General features: G+C 51.9%; 2 protein-coding genes across 2 annotated transcripts; one reads left to right on the top strand and one right to left on the bottom strand.

The window, feature by feature from the left end:
* Positions 1–585: 585 nt before the first annotated feature.
* LOC135577632 (olfactory receptor 14A16-like) lies at positions 586–1,413 on the bottom strand. Its single transcript, XM_065047763.1, has one exon. The coding sequence runs from the start codon at positions 1,411–1,413 to the stop codon at positions 586–588; it is 828 nt and encodes a 275-aa protein (XP_064903835.1).
* Positions 1,414–12,386: 10,973 nt separating this feature from the next.
* Positions 12,387–13,310, top strand: LOC135577635 (olfactory receptor 14J1-like). Its single transcript, XM_065047766.1, has one exon. It carries the CDS (start codon positions 12,387–12,389, stop codon positions 13,308–13,310), a length of 924 nt encoding a protein of 307 aa, XP_064903838.1.
* The last annotated feature ends 4,085 nt before the right edge of the window (positions 13,311–17,395 follow it).

The raw sequence follows: 17,395 nt of genomic DNA, 5'->3' as shown, positions 1-17,395 counted from the left end.
AAACAAAAAACACCATGCAGGCCATGAGGGAGAGAAGGGATGGGAACATTCCCCATTCCTGGTAGGAGGGCACCTCCACAACTGCCCCATTGCATTTTCGCTGTGGAAGGTTTTAGGTCCCTCTTTTCCCCTTGCACTTGGTAGGGAACTTGTGAGGAAGGACTTTTGGTTCTTTTGTAGATCCCTGGGTATCAGTCAGAAAGACAAGTCATCGCAGGTACATTTTTGGTTTTTAAACTAAAAACAGAATAGAGCCCCATGTTCACATAGTCACAGGGTCACACTAGCGAAGTAGATAATGAAGTTGAAATGGGTTGTCCACATTCCTTTATGGATAACTTTATTAAAGTTAAAAAAAAAAGAGGCAGAACAAAAGACAACACAAACACAAAACTAACGACAACAACAACAAACTAATGAGAAAGGATGGACCTGTAATGAGTTACATTATGAGTCATATACTGAAACAGATGGACAGTCTAGAGCTTCTGGAAGTCATGCAGGCATCAGTTTCCACACTGCATTCTGGAGCTCCTGGTTTCTCAGGCTGTAGATGAGAGGGTTCAATGTTGGAGGCACCAATGACTACAGAACTGCCAGCACTAGATCCAGGGATGGCAAAGAGATGGAAGGGGATTTCAGGAAAGCAAACAAGCCAGTGCTGACAAACAGGGAGACCACGGCCAGGTGAGGGAGGCACATGGAAAAGGCTTTGTGCTGACCCTGCTCAGAGGGGATCCTCAGCACGGCCCTCAAGATCTGCACATAGGACACCACAATGAACACAAAACATCCTAAAATGACAAAAGTACTGAAAACAAGAAGTTTAAATTCCCTGAGATAGGCATCTGGGCAGGAGAGCTTAAGGATCTGGGGAAGTTCACAGAAGAACTGTTCAACGGTATTACCTTGGCAAAGTGGCAGTGAAAATGTATTGGCCGTGTGCAGCAGAGAATAGAGGAACCCAGTGGCCCAGGCAGCTGCTGCCATGTGGACACAAGCTCTGCTGCCCAGGAGGGTCCCGTAGTGCAGGGGTTTGCAGATGGCAACGTAGCGGTCGTACGACATGATGGTGAGGAGATAAAACTCTGCTGAAATGAAAAACAAAAACAGAAAGACCTGCACAGCACAACCTGAATAGGAAATGGCCCTGGTGTCCCAGAGGGAATTGTCCATGGACTTGGGGACAATGGTGGAGATGCAGCCCAGGTCGAGGAGGGCGAGGTTGAGCAGGAAGAAGTACATGGGGGTGTGGAGGTGCTGGTCCCAGGCTATGGTGGTGATGATGAGGCCGTTGCCCAGGAGGGCAGCCAGGTAGATGCCCAGGAAGAGCCAGAAGTGCAAGAGCTGCAGCTCCCGTGTGTCTGTGAACGGCAGGAGGAGGAACTGGGTGATGGAGCTGCTGCTGGACATTTGCTTTTCCTGAGCATGGGGCGCTGTCATGAGGAAAAAAAAGACAGTGAGAAGCCAGGGAAGAGTTCTGCGACAAAAATGATACCAAGTCCCATAGACCCTCCCCTGTCACACACAGACACCCTTTTCTTTTCCTAGGAGAACTTTCTCCAGCACTGTGGCTGCAGCCCTGCTTGGTGCTGGAAAATGTGCAACCAAGAGCAGGGCCTCTGCCCATGGGCCGTCGAGAAGTCAGCCCAGCTCTGCAGAAGTGGGGCCACAGGAACGGTGGGGACTGTCCTGGTTCTGCTAACACAGAAGGGCTGTCAGCACTTGCTTTCCCAGTGATAAGGAACAGAGATGGTGAAGGTACTTTGGGCTTTCCAGGTTTTTTTACACCTCCCTCCATATTCACTGCAGAGTGTTGTTGGGTGTCAGAAACCCGCAGCATTTCTGCTGCACTCAGGGGGAACAGAGCGAGTCCTGCGAGACCAGAGGATGCCTGTGGGTCAGTGCAGAGTGAGGGCAGCTGCTCTGTCCCTCTGTCTTGCTCCAGCTGCCCTGGGCTGGCACCTTTCTGAGATGGGGGCTGATCACACTCCCATGTTACCCTGAAAAGCCACCAGGCACTGCTGAGAGCAGAGGGATCCACCTCAGACCATGACAGGTCTCACCCTTCCCTAAGGTCTCAACACCCAACGTTTAGCCCAGGACACACTCAGCTCATTCCCCAGCCCCACAGACTGCATTGCCCACAGCCCACAGGTCAGAGCAAAGCTGGGACACGTGTGCCCATGGACACACCTGCAGGAAAGGACCCACAAGCTCAGGCTGTGACTCTGCAGCTGAAACTGCCATCCCCAGAGAGCCTGACAGCAAGAACAAGATCCCAACAGCAGTGACCCAGAGCAGGGGAGCAAGAAGGAGAATGCGGTGAGGGTGGGTGTGAGAGAGGCCAGGGCAGAGGCAGCCGGGCACTCAGACAGCGTCACCCTTCCCCAGCTGTGCAGCACCTCCCAGACACCAACACTGCCGGGCAGCTGCTCTCAGCCCCTGTGCTCTGCAGAGGAACTGGAGCTCTGGCTGCACAGGAGCTGCTTCATGCCTTGGAGCCCCCGGCCCTGAGGGCAGAGGCTTTGCTGGGTGGGACAGGAGCCCAGGGGGCTGCTCACAGGAGGGATCTGCACTGCAGGGGGTCACGGGGACTTTTCTCTCTTCTCCCTCCCATAACCATTCCGGGTTTGGTTTCCTCTCATTTCTGATCATTTCCCTGCTGCCTGGAGATTCTCCCCTGGGAGGTGTTTCCCTGTCCATGTCTCTTCCCTGTCAGTGCTCACAGACCATCCCACCCTCTGTGCCCTCCCCCTGGCCCTACAGATCCTGCCTGTTCACAGGGCACTGCCTGGGGGCATCTTCCTGTTTGCAGGCTGGAAAACAGGACAGGTCAGACTAAGGCTGACGGGTCCAGCCAAGGTGATGCTGGTTCTGCATAGGCAGAGGAGAGGCAAGGCATGCCAGGATTCTCTTGAAGACCTACTGCAGTTCATGTGTCTCAAGTGTTTGTTTAAAATTAAGAACTGCCTTAATCACCACCCATTCCCCAGAGGAGGAGACTGAAAACACAGACTCAGGGAGGTTCCTTATCTTTGTAGTACTCTTTGTCTTCTTCTCCTTGAAACCTCCTCTTGTCAATATTCTGGAATGAGCTGGAGCTGTGAGCAGCCCCGACCCATGGAGAACCCAGCAGCAGAAGGACCCTGCCCTGCCGGGGGTCGCTCGTCCCCCCACAGCTTCACCCCTCAGTTTTGCTGGGCTCTCCCGGGCAGGCTGAGCGCTGACCCTGGCAGGCGGCAGAGTCCCTGCCCGGCACAGCCCTGGGGTGCAGGGACCCTGCTCTGCAGGACAGCCCTGGGCACCCCTGCCTGCACATTTACATTTACACCCCACAGCCACCCTGGGGAGAACGCAGCATTCACGTCTTGTCACTGACAGTGCAGAAGGCAATCCCTGCTCTGCAGCACATCCTCCCCTCTGATCAGAGAATCTCTGAGAGCTGTACTTACATCTCTCGCAGCCTCTGCAATGTGACAGCTTTCTGAGATCCTACCAAGATTTGCAGATGCAATGCCCTGCAGCCACAGGCTTCATATCTGAGAGGATTTCATTTCCAGTGAACTCTCAGCATCCTCCCACCCCAGACTGCGTTTCCCTCTCTGTGCCTGGCTCCCGTGCCCTCGGTGCTGCAGGCAGAGCCCTCAGCCCTGCTGCGTGTGCAGAGGAGCTGCTCCTGGGCAGAGCTGTCTCTCTGCAGCGCTGCCGCTGCCATGAGCTCCCTGTGTCCCAGGAGCCCAGCCCAGCTCAGCAGCACAGGAGCAGCACAAGGCGCTTTAATGACCCCTCTGGTGGGTTTGGTGCTGAGTCCGTGGACCTCAGACCCTGGAGGAAGTTGATGAAACCTCTCAAGAAGTCAAAGTCAGATTCAAACTCCAGAGTTTATTGTAAGGTATATGGGTCACACTGAGGGACACTACTGAGAAACAATACTCAGGTTTGGTTAGAGAAGAAAACTGGAGGCAGAGATGACAGGTCAGGAAAAGCAAAGTAAAGGTCTCTCTGATGCTGCGTAAACCTGGATGTGTTTCATTAACCAAAGGGCCAAGATCTGACCCCCAGCCCTGGGAACACAGATCCTGTCCCTCCCATGTTGCCCAGGGCCCTTCCTGGGACAGTGTGATGTGGGGCTGTGCAAGGCCAAGGGCAGGACTATGGTCCCACACCTCCCAGGTTCCTGGCTGGGGACAAGGAGGGTTTGGAGCTCATTGACAACATTTCCTGACACGGGTGACTGAGGAGTCAGTGGGGTGAGGTGCCCTGTGGGACTTCACACTTACAAACCAGAAAGAGTTGGTCAGGATGGAACAGTCAGGGATGGGAAAGTGGAGCTGAGGCTCCTGGGAGATGAGAACAAGGCCAAGAGCAGGATTTCAGGAGAGCAAGCTTTGGCCTGCTGAGGGACCTGCTTGGGTCCTATGGGATATGACCTTGGTGTCTGCAGTGCTTTTCTCTCCCATCTCCTCCCTCCTCTCTCCCACCTGCTGTTGTGCAGCTTTTTTTACCCTTTCTCAAATACAATATCCCAGAGGTGCTGCCAGCATCACTGAGTGGCTCTGATTTGGAAAGAAGTGGGTCCAGCTTGGAGCAGCTGAAATCAGCTCTGTCTGACATTGGTCAAACTCCTGTTGTCTTCCCAGAGAGGTGACAACTGTAGCACACCCACACTCATCCCCATTTCCAAGACTTTGCCATGTAAGCCCAGTAAAAGGTGACAATGTGTTATTTCTTGCAAACTACTTGATCACGGAGAAGAAATGCCCACAGTTCTGTGGGCAACTGAAGGAAGTCACCAGTCAATGAGCAGGTTCCTATGTGGAAATGTAATTGCCCTGGCATTCATTGACCATTCAAAGTGGCAGGTGCCAACACTCCAGAGGATCTTGGGCCAACTGCTTAACATGGCTGTCTGGTGGGCCAAGAAGGGTGATGCTCATCTGGATCTGGAACTGGAAAACAAGGAAACCCTGGTGAGGGATGTGAACATCAGTGTCCACCTTGGCTGTTGTGAGCAGGACACAGAGGGGTCCCAGGCACCAGAGGGGAGGGAGGAAGGCCAGCAGCAGAGCACAGGCTGGTGGGCTCCAGAGGAGAAGACTTGGACATACTGGGGGATGGTGCCAAAGTGGTGCCATGGATTTAGATCTGAACGCTGAAGGAGCTCGGGAAATCTGATAATCCTTACAGGACAGGCTGCTCCAAGCACTAGAATGATCTCTCCAAGTACCCCTGAACAGAAGCATTTATCTTGTGAGGCTGCTCCTCTGCACTGATGGAGCTCCAGGGCACAAAGGCAGCACACAGGAGGTGGAAGCAGGGGAAGCTGCAAAGGAGGAATTGAAAAACCTTGTCCATGGATGTGGGGATGATGCCAAAGCTGCCCTGGACTTGATAGCTGCATGGGAAGGGCAGCAAGATGAGCTGACAGAGCTTCACTTGCAGTAAGAGAATAGACAGGGTGAACGTGGGCCTGCTGCTGAACTTCATAAGAGTAGAATCAGATGGGACTGAGGTTCTTCATGGCTTCTTTGCCTCCATCTTCACCAGCAAGGTCTCCTGGGCCTTTGTTCCTGAAGGCAGGAGTCTGGAGAACACCCAGCAGTGGATGGGGCTCAAGTAAGGGGTGACCTGAGCAAACTCAGACACCGTTACAGAACAGGAGATGGGTCACTTGACCAGCTCCCGAACACAAGTGTCTCTGTGCTGTGGCACCTGAGATTGCCAGGAACACCCACCTCTTGGTCCAGAGGAGTGTGACTCCTCTTGAGCTGTCCTGGCCTGTCTCCTCACTCACATGGTGATTTAGTCACCCACTTTTCTGACATATTCAGTCTTTATCAGGAGATGCAAAACATTAATATGAACTGGAGGCTGCTGATGCCACCTGTTCTGGAAAGGGAGGGAAGGGCAAGCAGGGATGGAAATAGAATAAATTTGGCTTTATTGCTATTTATTATGGAAATGCTCTCTGTTTGGCTATTCCTGAAATCTCTCTAATCATCCACACCAGACTTGAAGCCTTTAGGAAAATGATGCACAGACCCTTGGCTTGTAAGAGCATTTTAGATGTTAGTGAGCCCTCTGGTGTCGTAATTCTGAACTGCAGCTACTGAAACTGAACAAACCTCCAATGAAGTGAAAGGCAGAAGCAAACCCCAAGTTGCTGGGGTGTTTGGGACCCCATGAAGGGCCATCACTGACACAGCTGTGAAGGAAACAACCAGTGCAGGTCCCTGTCCCTGGAGGCTGCTGAAGGAAAGACTTGGAGACACTGGTTCCAGGTGGTGAGGGCCATGTGGAGGTGGCTCTGGTGCCATGTCAGCCCTTGATGCTTGTTCATCACCAGAATGGCTGAGCCCTGACCCCTGGGACCTGATAGATCTTTCTCCAATGTTTTTCAAGGCTTTTCCTGTGGTCAGTGTGAGTGTTTTGTGTTTTGGGGGTGGGTTTTATGTCGAGTGCTGTTGCTTTAACTGCAAGACTCTGGTTTTCTGTGGAGTTGGAAATGCCTGTGAGTTCCTCACAACACATTCAGCTTCTTTCATACACCTGGCAATGGTCACCAGTCACCACAATGTCCCAATCCCACACTTGCTTGAATCCTCTATTTGGATCCATAGCCCATCACTCCAGGAGGTTCATGGATCCACCAGGTTCATGGATGATTCCTGAGGACCATCCAAGTGTGGGCAGTGTAAGAGAGGAGCAGAGCAGGGTCAGCTCATGGGCCATGACTGAGCACAGCCACCCCAGCTGCAGCCGTTCCCCATCTCCCAGGCACAGCCATGCCCACAGCATGCAAATGGCACTGCCATACATGATTAGCCCAAGAGAGGCCTTTCTTCCTTCCGTATTCCCAGGAAGATCTTCCTCCTGTTCCTCCTCCACCTGCAGACATCCACTGCTTTCCATTTCTGGGCTCAGACATGGCTGGAAGGGTTCACTGAAGCCATCAGCCATCTCATTGCTTCTCCCTGACATGCCCTGACCCTCTCCCACACCTACAATGGCCAACCACGGCTGCTCAGGCCTCCCGCTCTTCAGAAGAGGCCTCGAGCTTCTTGGTTCTTCCTGGTGCTTATTATGAACTTCCTCGCTCTCTCCAGAGTTCATGGTGAGCTTTCTTGTCCATTACAGCCCTTTATGACCATGTCTCACTAAATTGTTGATGAGTTCCCCCTGTGTCTGTGTCTCTCCTGGAAGGAGTCTGTCCCGAGAAGGGGATCCAGCTCCTGCCACTCTCTGCAGAGGCACATGAGCAGTGTCCATCACCTGGGGACACAAAGGGTGACGTTTGCCAGACCACCCGTCATCTGAACCACTGAGATGTGTGCTTGTGGATGAGGTATGGAGCCTTATAGTGCAAATACCTATTTAATTGTCATTGCCAGAGGGGTGACCACAGATGCAGTGTACTATTTTACAGATATGTAAATATAAGCATATACGACTGGTATTCCTAGACGTATTACACAAACACTTGAAGGATTATTCATGCCTTTAACATGATTATCCTCAGAAGCACCAGCAGCCTTGCATCTCAGGAAATGGGATCCAGAGTCCAAGGGCAGGATGGTTTGGGCTCTGTGCTGGGATCTGGAAACTGAAACGTGCTCCCATCTCCCAGCCCCCTGCCCTCCTCAGTGAGGGTGTGAGACATTCTGCCAGCGAGGGCTGAACTCACAGCCATGACCAGTATCTTATGTCCAACTGCAGCCAGTGGTGTCCTGCCAGCTCAGGATTGGAGCTTCCATTGCTGGAGGTGTTTAAAAGACGTGGAGATGTGGCGCTTTGGGACATGGTTTGGTGGAGTACTTGGGAGTGTTAGATTTATGGTTTGACTCCATGTTCTTAAGGGTCTTTTCCAGCCTAAATGATTCTATGATGCTATGATTCTATAATTTGGGTTGAAACCACTTCAGTTCCACCACCTCCAGGTTCCCTCAGAGGCTGCTGTTGTGTGGCACAACTGTCCTGGCTCTCCAGGCTGGTTGGGCACTGGGTTGGTGTCTGCATTGGCAGTTTTCCCCTTCCTGGGGTAAAAGGCTGTTGAGCAGAGACAGTTGTAGAGATTTGGGTCTCAGGGGTTTGCAGCAATCCTGTCAAACTCTGAGCAGGATGAGCTTTGGAGCCCAGGAACAATGGAGATGCTCTGAAGGATGTTTGTGAACAGTGGTGCTGGCACTAGTAACAGTAACAGGGAACTCCTCATTCTCACTGATGATCATGATGAACTAAAGCTCTTTAATTTCATTCCTAACAGTCATTCTTGCTTTTCTAAGCATCTACTACACCTGAGCAGTTGTGTCTTGAAATAATTTCTTAGAACAATGCTTTTTCTCTCACTTTTTTTTTGTTTTAATCATTTAAAGAGTACATCTCTTGGACAGAATTACCCCCAAATTGTGCTTCTTTCATTATTTTTCTACCGTTTAATTATTTCTTACGTGGTGTGATAGAGGTTGCATAGGAGAACAGTTTCTTTTTGAGACAAAGAAGGCCAAGGAACAGATCCCAGGTCAGTGCAAAGGCCCAAAGGAAGCCAGAATCTTTATGTGTGTGCACTGACACACACTGTCACCTGCATTTCCAGTCTCTGCAGTCCCAACCGTGCAGCAGAGTCTGGAGTTCTGAGCTCCCTTCATCTGCCCCGTGTGACACGTGTAAAATGGAACTACCCCAGTCCAATGGCTGGTTTTGATTCTCTTCACAGCCTGAAGCACCACATGGGTCAGGAGACAAGCCAGGATACCCAACCAGGACTCACATGCTCTGCTCTTACAGTTCAGGTGTTCCCGGGAATCTCAGCAGACATGTTACGCTGATATCTGGGTGCAAGGAGCTGGTCAAGTGTCTCATCTCCATTTCTGTAACAATGGCTTTGCTGCCTGGCTGCTGTGCAGACTGTGTACATGGATGCTGACACCTCTTGAAAAACATGCTCTGAAAGGATTAACAAGGAGGGTTGTTCTTTCTGCAAGGGCATTAGGAGAGCAAAAAAGACCCTGGATGGGGGCAAATGAAAAGGAATGCAAAAGTTGTGGTCAGGACTGTTTGGGAGCACTTGTAAAGCAGCCCTGCACATGTAAATTATTCCTTTGGTCAGGGAGAACCTGAGAGCTGTCCCGAAATTGAAAACATGAAGGGGAAGGAAGGACAGTGCCATTCAGGCTCCAAGGGACCTCGCCAGGTGTCTTGACCAACCTCCTGCTCACAGCAGGGTCAGACCAGATTGCTCAGGGCTTTATCCAAACACATCTTGGTCACTTTCTGGGACAGAGTGGGTGCGCACTCCTGGGAAACAGCTTCCAGTGCTGGACTGTCCTCAGGACTGGAAAGTTTCTCCCTTTCTACAGCACCTTTCCAAGCCCAACCATCCAGATTGGTTTTACCCATCTACTTGCACACTGACACAGACCATAATATCCTACCTTGGACACAAGAATGTTGTGGGGGATGATGCTGAATGCCTTGCTGACTTCCAGGTAACAGACCACCACTGGGAACAGACCATTAATGTTCTCCCCACATCCACAACCCTGTCCTTTCCTCACAGAAAGCAAAGAGGATGGACAGACACAACCTGCCCTGGGCAAACCCCGTCACCTTCTCTTCCAGACACCCAGAAATGGGGTCCCAGTGGACATGCTCTGGGGCACAGCCCTTAGTTCCCCTGCTCACCCATTGGCCATTTTGAAAAGTGCACACACTGTGTGAGAGCTGCCAGTGGTCAGGGAGTCCCCCCAGTCCCCATGAGCTTTCCAAGATGGGGGAGAGTGGCCTCACTGTGACATCGTCCTGCTGTCCCAGCTCCTGGGATGCTGTCCCTGCTGTCCCATAGACTGGAGAGGATTGTGTTAGTTCCAGTGACCCCTGACTTGATCGCCATGCACTGCTGGTTGTTCTGCCTCCAGCCACAGAGATCTCAGAGACCTTGCTGGTGAAGAGGGAGAACGAGAGGACACAGGGATTCTCACTTCTTATTATATTCATTAGTGTCCACACAGTGTCTTTGCTTCTCCTTTAACTGTTCCTGCAGTAGTAACAGCTCATTATGGGGCCCTTGAATTGCCTTACAGGTCTGGACTGAGCTTTGATCTGGACTGTTGCTGTGCTTGGAGGCTGCTGTCCTTGAGACCAGATGAACTCACTCCTGCCACCCTGCCTGGCAGTTCATTCCATCCGTGTCACAGCTCTGTCTGCAGCACTGACAGCTCCAGCTCCCCCAGTCAGGTCCCTGGCTGAGGACATTGCCTCACATCTGGGCTGAGCCACCCCAGCTGTGGCACCAGCCCAGCTCTGACCTGCCACAGGAAACCTGGTACCAAGTGTCCAAGAGCCCATGTGTGCAAAGGTTTTGAATCAGAGCACGGACATGACATGGCCAAAGACTGATGAACGTCTCTCTAGACCTGGGAGTATAAAACCAGAATAAAATGCCTAAACTCATTCAACTGAAGATATTCCTCCCCCGGCTTGGAGGAATTAGATCCTTTGCTGTAATATTGCTGGTGTCCTGTCTAATGATGGGACAAGAAAGTCGATTCTCATACTAATTCATTGTTTAATACAGAGAACACAATGATGTGTCTCTTCAGAGGAGAGAGAATCAACATCACTGATTACTTCACTTTGTTTGAAAGGATGTGCCCCTGGAGCCCCAGGGACACCTGGAGAGCCCAGAGGGGACAGAGAAAGGGACATCATGGGCTGCTCCTGTGCTGCTGAGCTGGGCTGGGCTCCTGGGACACAGGGAGCTCATGGCAGCGGCAGCGCTGCAGAGAGACAGCTCTGCCCAGGAGCAGCTCCTCTGCACACGCAGCAGGGCTGAGGGCTCTGCCTGCAGCACCGAGGGCACGGGAGCCAGGCACAGAGAGGGGAAAGGCAATGTGGGGGGTTGGTTGCTGAGGGCTCATTGAGAGACAAATCTTCACAGTTCTAACACGGTAAGTCTCTGGCTGTAGGACAATGCAGCTGCATTTCCTGGAGGGTTCTCCTAAAGATGATACATCCCACAATTTACAGGATCTGTCAGGTCTCTCTCACAGTATTTCTCATGTAGAGGACAAGAATATTGTCCAGACCAGTGCTTCCCTGCTGCACTGTCAGAGGGACAGGGCATGATGGCAGCTTCTGCTGAGGGTGATTGCAGGAGGAGCACCCAGGGGTGCCCAGGGCTGTCCTGCAGAGCAGGGTCCCTGCACCCCAGGGCTGTGCCGGGCAGGGACTCTGCCGCCTGCCAGGGTCAGCGCTCAGCCCGCCCGGGAGATCCCATGGCAGCAGCTGTGGGTGGAAGGAGCGACCCCCGGCAGGGCAGGCAGGGAGCTTGTGGGGCTGAAGGGGGCTGTGTGGGTCAGGGCTGCTCAGAGCTCCAGATCCCCCCACAGACATGGCAGAGGGTCCTTCTGAACAACGACACGGAGACAGGAACAGCTGCAAGGGAAGGGGTCTGTGCTTTCAGTTTTCCACTCTTGCTCGTCTGGGTGTGCAGTGGGAGATGGGGATTTATTTCTCTCTTTGGAGAAGACACTGAGACCGCAGTTCTCGTTAGGACTGGTCTGAGCTGCTCCTGAGCCCCTGCACACACAGAGCTGCCCCTGGGCAGTGCCAGGAGGTGTGAGCAGGACAGAGCTGAGCACACAGCGGGTGGGACGGGGTCTGTGACACTGACAGGGAGCAGACCAGGGACAGAGACACAGCTCCAGGCAGCACAGACATGGGCAGGAAGACTTAACTGCTATCAGAAATGCTGGGGATGGGATTTAGGAATGTCTCTCACATCCTTTCCAGTGCAGACACATTTCCCAGAGCAACCCCTGGTCTCCTCTCCTCCCCAGCAGACCCTCTGCCCCAAAGCCATGGGGTCCAGGTCACGAGTCTCCACCTCAGCAGCTGGACCTCCAGGTGAAGGGTTCCTGGAACGTGGTACTCAAAAAAGGTGCTAAAAGTACTTGCTCTCCAGTGTCATCATGTGAGTGGCAGCAGCACAGCCGGGTCAGGAGAAGGTTCCACAGCATGCCCATCTGCCTTTCTGTCCTTGCTTTATCTTCTGGTAGCACTGCAGTGTCCTTCCCTGTTTCTCCACCTGTTTCTGGTGCTCTTGCTCTCTGGGGTTGGTGTGCGAGTGTCGGTCACTTATTGTTCTGACACCAACTCAGGGGTCTTGCCCCAGAGCTGTGTTGATGGAAACCAGATGACCAAGCTGCATTTTAAACTGTGATGAAATGTTTTTCCCACTTCATAGACAAAGAGAATGAGCTGAAACATCCCTCCATCAGGGAGGGGGTTTTCCATGAGAAACAACATATTTTCCCCAGAGAAGTCTCCCCTAACTTGTCACTGTCTTTCCTCCTTGCACAGGTCGTCATGCCCACAGGCAGCCAATGTCCAACAGCAGCTCCATCACCCAGTTCCTCCTCCTGCCGTTCACAGACACACGGGAGCTGCAGCTCTTGCACTTCTGGCTCTTCCTGGGCATCTACCTGGCTGCCCTCCTGGGCAACGGCCTCATCATCACCACCATAGCCTGGGACCAGCACCTCCACACCCCCATGTACTTCTTCCTGCTCAACCTCGCCCTCCTCGACCTGGGCTCCATCTCCACCACTGTGCCCAAATCCATGGCCAATTCCCTCTGGTACACCAGGGCCATCTCATACTCAGGATGTGTTGCACAGCTCTTTACGTTTTCCTTCTTGATAGTAGCAGAGTATTGTCTCCTCACCATCATGTCGTACGACCGCTACGTTGCCATCTGCAAACCCCTGCACTACGGGACCCTCCTGGGCAGCAGAGCTTGTGTCCACATGGCAGCAGCTGCCTGGGCCACTGGGTTTCTCAATGCTCTGCTGCACACGGCCAATACATTTTCACTGCCCCTGTGCAAGGGCAATGCCCTGGGCCAGTTCTTCTGTGAAATCCCCCAGATCCTCAAGCTCTCCTGCTCACACTCCCACCTCAGGGAACTTGGGCTTCTTGTGGTTAGTGCCTGTTTGGTTTTTATGTGCTGCATTTTCATCGTGGTGTCCTATGTGCAGATCTTGAGGGCTGTGCTGAGGATCCCCTCTGAGCAGGGACGGCACAAAGCCTTTTCCACCTGCCTCCCTCACCTGGCTGTGGTCTCCCTGTTTGCCGGCACCTCCTTTTTTGCCTACCTGAAGCCCCCCTCCATCTCTTCCCCATCCTTGGACCTGCTGGTGTCTGTTCTATACTCGCTGATACCTCCAACATTGAACCCCCTCATCTACAGCATGAGGAACAGGGAGCTCAAGGATGCCCTGAGGAAACTAATGGAGGGATGCATTTGAAAAATAATAAAGTGTTCATCATCTTCTCTTTAACAAATAACAGTTTTAATGTAACTCATTAGAGGCCCAGACTTGTGTGTGTGTGTGTGTGTTGGTGGTGTTTATTTTTTAATAAATCATGATATTTTTGTCATCCCCTTTCTAATTAATTGTCAGCTTTTTTCAAACCCACTGGCTGTATAAATATGGACCCATGCTCTCTGTGTATTTAAACAAAATAAAGGGCTCTGCAGTGATTTTTTTTTCACTGATATTCTTCCTGCAAGGCCTGTTTGGAGCTGCAGGGACAGGTCCTGTGTACATGGGAGGAGGGGAAACGTGTCCATCCCGGCAGCCCTGCCAGGGAGCAGCAGCGCTTGTTCTTCCAGAGCTGTTCTGGTTCCACTCCCACACTCTCCTTCTCATCCCTGGTGTGGGTGCAAGGCCTGAGTGCTCTGGCAGCTTGGTCACCGTCCTGCTGTGTGTCAGTGCTGTGGGCGCAGGCAGGGACAGGCAATGGGCACTGCTGTGACAGAGCTGGCCCCAAAACAGCCTTTCCAGATAGAAAGGTGATCTGGTCAGGGCAGGGCATGATGGTTTATATCTTCTTGCAAAGTTTCTCTCAAGCGTATTCCTACAAAAGTGTCCCACAGATGAAACCCCAGCGTACATCTGAACAGTGTGTGTGTGCAGGGCTGGCACACAGCAGTGTCCTCTCACAGCCAGGCTCCTGCCAGAGACCTGCAGGACCAGCAGAGCAGGGGCTGGGCTGTGCCCCTGTGCACTGCACACCCCATGGAAGGAGCCCCAGGTCAGTCACCATGGACTGGCCCCTCACAACCACCATTTTCAATACTGGCCTTTCACCCAGAGAATCTGTTCTTCCATCCATGGATGGACACTCAGTGAATAGTTCAGCAGTCTGTGTTGCTTTGTACAGATGAGATGAGATCACGGACATCATGGATGTGAGGTGACATGAACACGAGTGAGCACAAACACCATCAACTGTTCCTTGGGGTTCCATGAAAACCTGTGGCACACACAAGGTCCTGAGGTCACTTCCTTTTGGAAGTAACACCCCATGGGAAACTGCCTGAATGCAGCACTGGCTTGTGCTTCCTTAATTGAGCTCCCCGTGTCCATTCCTCATGACGTGGGACATCTCAGATTAGTGCAGAGCAGGGTGACACACCACAGGGCTGAGGTGTCTCCCACCCCTTTGGAGTGGCAACGGGAGGCCAGAGGGACAGTGTGACTCCTACCTTTGTGTGTAAAAGGGACAGACTGTCTCTGAGCATCCCTGGGTGCAGAAGGGGTCCTGAGACCAACTCAGATATTGATGCCTGATGGAACCCTGGCATTTCTGTGTGTGACTCCAGGAACAAACCTCAATGTCCCAGTGAGATTCATCTCAGCTGCTGGGACAGGCTCATTGCAAGTGCTCCTGTCTGCTGTCACCCTTGCCTGTGATTCGGGGTTGTGCTCTCAAAAGCAAGACAAAGTGGTAAGAGGGTTTCCGAGGTCTTTGGAAAGGCAGATATCGAACCCATCTGCATGAAAAGCATGAAGGAGAATTAACAGCTGGTCAACCTGCCGCCATACCCGGAATTTTGCAGGGTCACAGACATGGTGTTCCTTGGTGTCCTAGTAGCCAGATCAGTGATCTCTGGGCTGGAGAATTGGAAGCTGGGTGGGAAGTTGGCTGGACAATCAAGCCAAATGTCATCAGCGGTACAAAGCCCTCTGTGCAGCCAGTTACTAGTAGCATCCCTCAGTGACCAGCACTTGGACCAACACTGTTAAACGTCTTTATTCTCCCTCTCTATGATGTGACAAGTGCACTTTCAGCTTCTCTGTGGTGAGGCATAGTTGTGAGGAACCCTTGAACAACCTCGCCTGGTTCACCCTGCCTGGAGCAGGACAGTGAGACAAGTGAGATAAGGGCTTTCTTCAAACCTCAAGTTATTCTGAGATTCAATGAGTCTTTCCCTTGGAGAGGATTTTGAAGGTAGAATAGGCAGAGGAAGAATAAAAAGAATAAAAGACAGAAAAGGAGTTCTAAATGTTGTCAACAAAAATACAGCAGTTCCTCTGAAGAGTGTTTTTCAACTCAAATCTCTAGTAGGGAATATATTTGATAAATTTGATAAAACAAGTATACTTTTATCTGATTGGGGCCTGGGCCATAAAAAAGGTGATGGATAGTTATGGTATTATGAGTTCAGTTGTGTCTCAGGCACACATAATCCAGTCAGAATACTGTGGCTGTGAAGGGGACAGTGAGGTCAGTTCTGTCTCTGGAGGTGACAACCCAGCAGCAGGGACATGGCTGGGAAAGAACCTCAGCCTAAGTATGACAGATCCTACCCAGGAAGGGATCTTGGAGACAGGTTGTCACATCCATCCCACCTGAGAACATGGTGGAACAGCAGCAGGGACATGGTCGTGGGTATCACAGAAGATGAAAGGCCAGCAGCACTCACGGGATTTAGGAGATCATGGTGAGGTTACTTCTCTCTGGTCAGGTAAAAAACCTCAAGAAGCATAATGTGTTGGTTTCCCTGCATGAAGAGCAGTTTACGAGGTGGCTGAGCTTCCCTTGGTAGTGGGAAGAGGCAGGTATGACAAAAAAATGTCAGAAAGTACAGCTTGGAAGGTGAGGACTGGATATCAGGAGTAAGAAATGTCACTGGAAGGGCAGTGCTGTGTTGCAAGAGGTCACCCAGAGGGAGCTGGATGAGCCCATGGTTTGTGTGCCAAAGAGCAGCCAGTGAGGGTGCAGACACAGCAGTGAAGGTGCAGAAATGCTGGGTGAGAGCAGGTGGGGAAGCGAGATGGGTGTCTGCAGCCTGCAGGGAAAGAGGGGCAGGGGTAGCACCGTGTAGAACAGCCTGTGGTGGAGATGGCAAAGGGCGCTGTAAGGCTGGAAGGGACCCACAGAACCCAGGTCTCTGTCCCCTTGGCCAGGGCAGTTGTCTCTGCCACTGAGGCCCAGCAGAAGACATGTTGTCCTCATGGCACTGGGGCCTCGGTGCCTCCTTGCAGCCCCATGGGGAAGCTGGAAGTTGTTGTCCCAGTGTTGTCCTTCCCTGGGCCTTGCACACCCACATCCCACGGTCCCAGGAAGAGCCCTGAGCCATGTGTTTACATCTCATCTGTACAATGAAAACATAGATTTTTGACCTAGTGTTTCATAGAATCATTTTAATTTTTAAGTTTCATTTCATTTAATTATATACATAGTAGTAGTAGTATATTATACTATTTTTATTGTCTTATTAAAATGCTATTTCTGAACCCACGGGTTTCTCCATTCCCTTCGGTTATCTTCCATATCGCACTTAATAGGTTGGAGGAGTACCTGAGCAGCTATTGTGGTCTTAGTTGCTGGCTGGGGTAGAACATTGAGAGGGAAGGACAGTAGTGGCTCAAGAACTCTTGAAAATCACTTTCCAAGATGATGGCACTTTTTTTTTTTTTTGTAGTGGGAAACAGCATGAGAAAGGAAAACCATCAGACACTGCAGCTCTGGAGGCCCAGAGTGGAGCTCAGGATAAAGAAATGTCATTCTGAGCGCAGTGCTGTGGTCATTCAGAAGGACTCTGGATCAGCCATGACTTTGTGTTTCAAGAACAGCTGGTGAGGATGGAGAGACAGCAGCACAGGTGGGGACACACTGGGCTGAGAACAAGGTGGGGAAGCACATGGGGTGTCTGCAGCCTGTGGGGAAACAGCCACAGGCCTGGGACAGTGCAGGATGGACTGTGGTGGAGATGGCCAAGGGCACTGGCAAGGCTGGATGTCCCTGAAAGAGCCAAGGTCTTTGTCCCCTTGGCTATGGCTGATGTCCCTGCCAGTGAGGTCTTAGAGGAGACACATGGTTGTCATGGCCATGGCACCCCATTGCCTCCTTGCATCCCCAGGGAGTGTCACACCATTGTCCTGCACTGGGCATCGCGCTCCCCACATCCCCAGGAAGAACCTGAGTCACCTGTGAGGGACAGGATCTCCCTTCCCAGGGGCAGGGGCTCAAGGCTTGGCCATTGTCCTTCATCAGACAAACCAAGGGCTTTCTCAGCATCAGAGCTACTGCACTTTGCCTT

This window comes from Columba livia, unplaced genomic scaffold (genome assembly GCF_036013475.1).
Source record: "Columba livia isolate bColLiv1 breed racing homer unplaced genomic scaffold, bColLiv1.pat.W.v2 Scaffold_132, whole genome shotgun sequence".
NCBI lineage: Eukaryota > Metazoa > Chordata > Aves > Columbiformes > Columbidae > Columba > Columba livia.
Note: the sequence above shows the minus strand (reverse complement) of the source record. Positions and strands in the feature narration are given on the sequence as shown.

Excerpts from the sequence above, each read along its gene's own strand:
- LOC135577632 (XM_065047763.1), bottom strand. The coding sequence starts at position 1,413 with ATGTCCAGCAGCAGCTCCATCACCCAGTTCCTCCTCCTGCCGTTCACA.
- LOC135577635 (XM_065047766.1), top strand. The coding sequence starts at position 12,387 with ATGTCCAACAGCAGCTCCATCACCCAGTTCCTCCTCCTGCCGTTCACA.